Source organism: Medicago sativa, chromosome 4 (genome assembly GCF_051527215.1).
Source record: "Medicago sativa cultivar Bolivia chromosome 4, Bolivia_mono, whole genome shotgun sequence".
Classification (NCBI taxonomy): domain Eukaryota; kingdom Viridiplantae; phylum Streptophyta; class Magnoliopsida; order Fabales; family Fabaceae; genus Medicago; species Medicago sativa.
Genome location: NC_140752.1, coordinates 70,155,548 through 70,163,148, shown reverse-complemented (window position 1 = coordinate 70,163,148; position 7,601 = coordinate 70,155,548). Strand labels below are relative to the sequence as shown.

The 7,601-nt window shown below is 33.6% G+C and overlaps 1 protein-coding gene across 1 annotated transcript; it reads right to left on the bottom strand.

Moving 5' to 3' along the window:
* Positions 1 to 1,125: 1,125 nt before the first annotated feature.
* Positions 1,126 to 7,052, bottom strand: LOC146931355 (uracil-DNA glycosylase, mitochondrial-like). Its single transcript, XM_085702840.1, has 7 exons — positions 6,768 to 7,052; positions 6,467 to 6,690; positions 5,960 to 6,118; positions 3,683 to 3,713; positions 3,375 to 3,510; positions 2,962 to 3,045; positions 1,126 to 1,460 (listed from the first exon to the last, which is right to left on the bottom strand). Exons 1-7 carry the CDS (start codon positions 6,973 to 6,975, stop codon positions 1,394 to 1,396), a joined length of 909 nt encoding a protein of 302 aa, XP_085558966.1. The 5' UTR covers positions 6,976 to 7,052; the 3' UTR covers positions 1,126 to 1,393.
* Between the last annotated feature and the right edge of the window lie 549 nt (positions 7,053 to 7,601).

Genomic DNA, 7,601 nt, shown 5'->3' with positions numbered 1-7,601 from the left:
GTGAGTATATTTATTTATAAAAAGGCCAATTATATATTATTCTATCCGTTTTATTTAAAATGTACTTATTTTTTTCGTTGTCTTCAATTATTTGTCTTTTATAGTATTAACGGTGCGTTTATTTTAAATTGTATTCATAGATTCATGAGAATAAAATAATAGAAATATATATTTATGTTTGTTATAAGTTTACTAAATTTTATTCTCACATATAAAATATTTACGAGAATAAAAAAATTTCCTAAAAAAATGATGAAAATAAAGTTCCCATGAAGATGAGAATAAATTAATGTATATGGTTTTTTAATAATATTTTTTTATTATTTTCTATTAACGTATTTGAATAAATGAAACATATTTTTTTTTTGGTCAGGTAACCCAGTGGTTAGAAATTCAATTTTAAAGTGAATAAGTGGGGTGTCCGGGGTTCGAACTCCGACCCCTGCATATAATAATGTGCTGTCCCTGCCAATTGAGCTATACTCACGGACAAATGAAGCATATTTCCATCTCATTCTCACAATTTCTTTTTTGAGACAGATTCTCACAATTTATATTCTACTCGTCTGTCTCTTTCACTGTGACCATCCCTACCAAGTTTGTTGTTTTCGTGTGAAATTTGCTACTTTGCATAGTTGTCTTTTCATTTGTTTGGTTGATTCGTTGTTTGTTCAACTCATACGGCTAACTAGCATTTCTAACAATAATATTCTTTTTGATCAAACGATTACGCAACGTGAGATTGAACTACATACTAACTAATATTGCATAAAAAACAAAGGATAAAATCAATAAACCAATGCTATAAGGATAGTAAAATTTGTTTGATCGATGAGCAAGTTGAGAAAATCTTTACATCTAATATTTATGAGAAATGATAAATTGACATCCAAAAAGTTGTCCACCACCATATATTGATACGGTTTTGAGTACAAACTAATTTTTTTAATATTTCTACCAAAACCATTAATCTGTTTGATGCTTGAGAAGCTCCCAAAAAATAACATAAAAAATAATAATGTTCTAAAAACGTTGTTGTCTGTTTAAGACCACACGGGCCAGTACAGTGCCTTTGAAGAATATACCCAACTTACTAGTAGTATACATATTATTGAAGATATCACATTGATAATATGTTTTGATAATCTCCACCATTAATATATTGTTTGTTGATATTAAGACAGCACATGGATAATGCAGGAAATTAATTTAGGATCCGAGAATATCGTTATGCCAAAACGCTACTAGTACAGCATATAGTAGGTCAGTACTGCAAAAGCACACCTATTTTCTTTAGATTTGGAATCCACAGAATAATCTATACATCAAGGAAAGCTGGCCAAAAAAAGCACTTGGACTCTAAATATAAATTAGGACACCCTTTTTTCCATCATTATAGTTGCCAATCTATGGGACCAATGCCCATTTGCTCCAGATGTTTGTTAGTCTGAGAGAAGTGCCTGTTCAGAGAAAAGCAAATACACACATTGTAAGAATGAAAAATTGCTTAGATTGATAAAAGGAAACCTGATCAAGTGGTTTTTACATTTACACCTTATAATGTGTAAGATATGAGTTTCAACTCGCTTTAAGAGTCGTTAACAAAGCTAAACAAAATAAAATTCAATACACTGGTGGAACAAACAGGGACAAATCCATAAATTTTGAGTAGTGAGGTTAACATATATATAAATCATGTTCATATTATAGAACTCATGAAATATTCCCCAAAAGCACCATCAAGCCCTAACAGTGGAGTTTTGCTAAAAATATAGCGAGGGTTGGTGCCTTACACAACCCTCTAACTGTGTACTTCCCTGGGGACAAAGTATGAGCGATAAGGTGATTTGGTGCTAACTCTGACCCAAGGACGAGGCTGCTAAAACATTTGCGTTGGGCCTCCCATTAAAATGAAAACTAAGCAACAATCATGTATTAGATCTAAATGTTAGACCAAATACATGTACTTAATTTTGCTTATATTTCATTCTGACTGGGGTGTTACTATTGGACTTGAATCTTTGCACGAATTATGCAACAATTGGGCCATATAACAATTGTTTTCTTCTCTCTTCCCCATATCACATATGAACTAGTTATATCAAGTCAACCAATATATTATTATGGACAGATAATAAGAACCTCAATGTGGACTGTCGGGGCCCATGTGACATTACTAAAATATAATACATAGACTAAATCTGAAATACAGATTAAAAAAGCACATCAAGATGCCCATTCGCATCAAAATACACTATTGTATTTAGACTTAAGAGTAATGTTGCGGACACTCTCTTGTCAACACTCTCTCGAACACTCACTTTCTTATCGGATGAAATCAATGCATGTCCCACCACTTTAAGCGGGGTCCATTTTCAAAGTGTGTGACTAACCTTGATTTAAGTCAATAAAAAAGTGGGTGTTAGAGAGAGTGTTGCAAAGTGGGTGTTAGAGAGAGTGTTGCTAGCACTACTCATTGTACTTATATTAACCTTTTAACAAAAAGGAGAGCAAATTTTAAAAGTAGGTAAATAGTGTGTAAATTGTAATGTATGCATCTCTCGAGAGAAAAGTATGATTTACCCAACTTTTTTTTTTTTTTTTTTTTGCAAAAGCTTTACCCAACATATTTTCACTTGCTCAACCAAGCAGGCCAAAATATAAATGCTTAACAATCACAGCTTCTCTATTTTGAAGTTTGAATCAGGAAGGCTCCATTAAGAGTTATCATGCGACAAAAAGCCTTGAAATGCAGAAATGGAAGATAAATTATGAAATCGAAGTATCATGCAAACAAACAACTCAGTATTTCTTCATAACAACTGATCCGACCCTTATTTTTCAGGCAAACTTAAGCCTCGGTCATGAATGCCTGCCTACTTGATATATACACAAAGCAGAAAGTTCAAAATGCTTTCACCTATACCAGCATAATAAATTATAGTGCTAAAACCATCTTACCTGCAACCAAAGAAGCCTCTATTCGCAGACAAACCGGAAGGATGTGCAGCTTTTAGAATGTGATGTTTGGTTGCATCAATTAACCTGTGTATGTACAAGCTCATAAAGTTTCAAAATCTTTCTTTACCAGGCAAGAAAAGAAAAGAACCCTATTTAATTTAAGAAAACCATTTTGAACATCAGATTGGAATTAATGAGATGTATGCTTACTCTTGCAGAATAACATGCTTGTCACCTATTTCTCAAAAATGCAAATTTATTTAAAATTTATATAATTTTTCAATCAAGCTGACTTTGAAAACCAATCAAGGTGACTATTGTAAGTAAGACCACATCAGTGATTCCATATTTGTTTTTTAGTGATTCCATATTTGGTTTTTAAGGCTTGTTATAGTGTTAAACAATGGTAGTACCTAAGTTTCTCCTGAGCAGACTTTCCCCACAGCAGAAACACAACTCCTTCCTTCTTCTGTGAGATTGTGTTGATAACGGTATCAGTAAATTGTTCCCAGCCTTTTTTGGAATGAGAATTTGCTTGGTGCTTCCTGACTGAATTGAAAGCTAGTTATAAAATACTAGTATACAAGCATAATACACCAAACATAGTGAGGGTCACCTCCATACTAGCTGGTGTACGTAATGAAAAAAAAAAAAGTTTATGTATATATTTTAAGTCACCAATACTCTTGATTAGAAGTTCAAGAAAATGTAAATATCTAACCTGTGAGAACAGCATTCAGTAAGAGAACGCCCTGAAATTAAGTTAAAACTTTGGTCAGGGAATATTTTATAAAAACAACTACTAATTAAAGTCATCCACTAACATGTTAAATAATCTGCTACAATGAGTCAATGAGCTAGAGGAAAATCCCTTTATATTTAGGACAGAAACTTGCCTAACTTCATAAGAAGCCTATATTACTGTTTAATAAAAAGTTGAGAATATATACTGGTCACAATTGTTGTCATCATTATTTTGTAAAAACATGATAGTATTCCATGATAGAGAGTATCTGGTAGGTTCACTTAGCCTGTATGCTTTAATTGCTCAATGTAAACAAGTCTATAAATCACAAATTCGTCATTTTAGTACATCTGGTTATGGATTATTTCTTACAGCAGATTGAGGCAATTCAATGAAATCGCGTTTATTGCAAAAAGAAATATATTGAAGCATGAAATGTTTGGCTAATCTTTCAAAAACCACGATATCAAATAATCAAAATATTCAATCTCCCAACAGTTTTTTAGTAGCTTCTAAACAATCTAAAAAAATTCACTTTTTTAACTTGACCATCCGAGCACTGAGTATAGTACTCATTTTTTTTGCAAAGACAAGAATTTTATTAAAACTATAACACGATGGAAGAGTACAACAAAAAAATTATATACCCCAACCACAATACAGCAAAATAACATCACTGAAACAAGACTCAAATATCCAAAGATGACCACAATTCCAAGACATGAGCCCATCAAATCCTTCTAACCCACCCAGTACCCACCCAACTAAAGCCACCACCCCACCTGCAAAATTATGCAGACAACCAAACTATGACCCCTTGTCTAAGCCCACCACAACCTGACACCAAAACCACTTCAAGCAACAAACTAGCACTCAATATATAATCACACAACTAAACCTCTAAAAAAACCACACCACCATAATAAATTAGGCACCTAAGACCAAATCAAAGTAAACAACACAGCCTGAAGATCCCTACAAAAAATACCAGCACGTCAACAAAAACCAGTCAACCTTAAGAATCTATTCTATCCATCCAGACAATAAAACCTAAAACCTGAGACTCACATGAAGTCAAAATCGACGCAGCAAAACGCATTGGAACCAAGCTCCTTAAAATAAAATCAGACTGCCCTTACATTTGACTCAACTAGTTTATTCAATCAGGCCAAGAAAAAGCCTCGGATTCAAGCACCATTTAGAGATAGAGTAATTGATGCTATTCAATTTAAATTTCAACCAATTCTAAGATAATTTTTTTTATTTCATCCACTAAGTTTTCTAATATCACATCATTATTGTGAAAGATATTGCCATTTCTCGCCTTCCAGATAACCCAAATACAAGCGAGCCAAACACCCTTTACATGATAATGAAACGCTCTCCGTCTACCGATCAACCCGGCAAATTAGTCAAAGTGCTCAATCCCTTCATGCTGCATGGCCAAGCAAACTCCGATCCACTTGCATATTGCATGCCAAACACTAGCAAACATCTGACACTCAAGAAAAGATGAGCTACAGATTCCTCTCCACCAAAACCAACAACACAATGAATCATATTTTGATTAAAAACTCCTCTCTTACAAATATTGTCCTTTGTAGCAACTTTGTTTTCAATCAATCTCCAAGCAAGCAAGGAGACATAGGAGGGAATGGTCTCATGCAAAGCTCTTGCATACTTTGCATTAGCCATATTTGAGCTTCACGACATTAGCACCTTATATGAGCTACTTACCGAATAAAATTTTGTTGATCCATCCATCTAAACCCATTTATCTTCCTCATTATTATCTTTTAACCCCACATTTTCTAGCAACCTCCTCAATTCACACAAAGATTCCTTCTCCCCATGATATAACTCCCCACACCATCTCAAATCCCACCTCTTCAATCCCTCCGCCACACCAAAATCCGCTCTTAACTTGCTCAGCTTATCACAAAATAGACATAGCAAACGGCTAATTCTAATTGCAATCTCAGAAAGCCTCCATTTTAGTGCCATATTGCAATCTTTGTAAATATAAATAAAAGAAACGTTTTTCCACTTGGTTCATTATTAACCCAGTTCAATAAGTATACTTACTGAGGTCTAAGTTGAAATTGATTAAAATAAATAATGTTTGCCATACAAACCCAATAAGTGCCTTATGGAAAAACGCATTAAAAAAAGAAAAGAACAATACAACATTAAAACTTAAAAAAGAAACAGAAAACAAAATTGAAGTCCTAAGGGTAGCATATCAACACATACCTGCACAGCCCATTTTTCAAGATTACCATGAGACGGAATCGAACAACCAAGGTCATGCTTAAGCTCCTTAAATATATTTACCAAACTAGATGGAACTTTGACTCCTTCGGGAACCGAGAACGAAAGCCCCATTGCTTGACCAGGTCCATGATAAGGGTCCTAAAAAAAAACCAAAACCAAAATCAGGGAAGTAAAAGAAAGAGATTTAGGCCTTGTTTGGATAACCAACTTATCTTCAGCTTATAGCATAAGCGCTTGCATGTTCTATACCAAAAGATAAAATAAAGTTATATTGTTTTTGTATAAGCTATAAACTATTTTCATAAGCTATCTTGAAGAGCTTATGAAAATAAGTTGAAAACAACTTAAGAACATGTCATAAACTGTTTTCATAACTTCTCTCAATCATTCTCAAAATGCTTATGCAAGTAGATAAGTTCAGATAAGTAATCCAAACATGCCCAAATTAGGGGCAGAAATTTGAAATCCAAATCGAAATCCACAAACCTGGCCAAGGATCACAACCTTAACAGATTGAAAAGGGGTAGTATTAAGAGCATTGAAAATCAAATGTTGAGGAGGATATACATAATCATCCTTACAAATCTCCGTTTCGACGAACTTAGAAAGATTAACGGCATAATCTTTCTGAAATTCACCAGGTAAAGCTTCCAACCACGACTCCTCAACCAGCAACTCCTCTAGTTTCACACAACCCGAAGCTAAAGATTCTGAAAAAACAACAACATTAGAAACAAAAGAACGTTTTTTTACTGTAAAGTTTCGTGCTTTAACAAATTTAACATACCTTTGTGTTTGGAAACCCTTTCGATGCAGATTTTGCGGTTCTTTTTGGATAAAGCGAGGTTTTTGTTATGTTCGATTCGTAATTTTTGCTCAATGGAGAGTGTGGAGGAGGAATTGGTGGTATCTTCGGATTTGCAAAGAGTGGGTTTCATGCGCTTTGAAGCTCGACCGAAAATGTCGATTAGGGTTTTGGAGGATGCGGAAGCCATTTTCGGTTCCCAAGAGAAGCTTTGAAATGGCGGGTCTTGTGTGGCGGGAAACTATGTAAAGCAGCTCTATATAAGTGCCAGACAATAATGGGTTAAGAAATGATATTTTCGCACAAAATTTTGAGATTAAATTCAACAATAAATTTTTATGTGGTTAACACAATTCAATTTGTGGTTAACATTTCTTAAAATTATTAGTTTTTTTAAAAGAAGTTGATGATTAATAATTAAAAGGGAATGTTCACGAGTGCCCGCGACACTCTTTAAACACAAAAAATGGTAAAATTTTATGAAATTTTGTGCATTGATTACTTTGGAAATCGAAGTCATTATTTTTTTAAGAATAATTTCTTTATTAGGAATGCTTAAAGAATGTCTTAGGACATTAGTTAACAACACTCATACTTAAATACTTGAAAATCTTAATTTTTTTTTAATACAATCAATATTATCAAAGCATAATCAACACAAGATGCGCCTAGTTACCTAAAATCAATGGAAAACAAAGTAACGTGGGTGTCGTATATAGGCGAAACACCCCCAAAACACTAACAACGTAAAATCATAGTTAATTGTGATCATACGATGATTAATAAGTTATAACACTTTATTATATTTATTTATTA

Bases quoted from the DNA above. Each gene is read 5' to 3' on its own strand.
- LOC146931355 (XM_085702840.1), bottom strand. From the start codon at position 6,975: ATGGCTTCCGCATCCTCCAAAACCCTAATCGACATTTTCGGTCGAGCT. The intron at 6,119-6,466 runs GTTTGTGGATTT...GTTTTTTTTTAG, and splicing joins AGGTTGTGATCCTTGGCCAG to GACCCTTATCATGGACCTGG. The intron at 3,046-3,374 runs GTACTACCATTG...GTACATACACAG, and splicing joins TCTGCTCAGGAGAAACTTAG to GTTAATTGATGCAACCAAAC.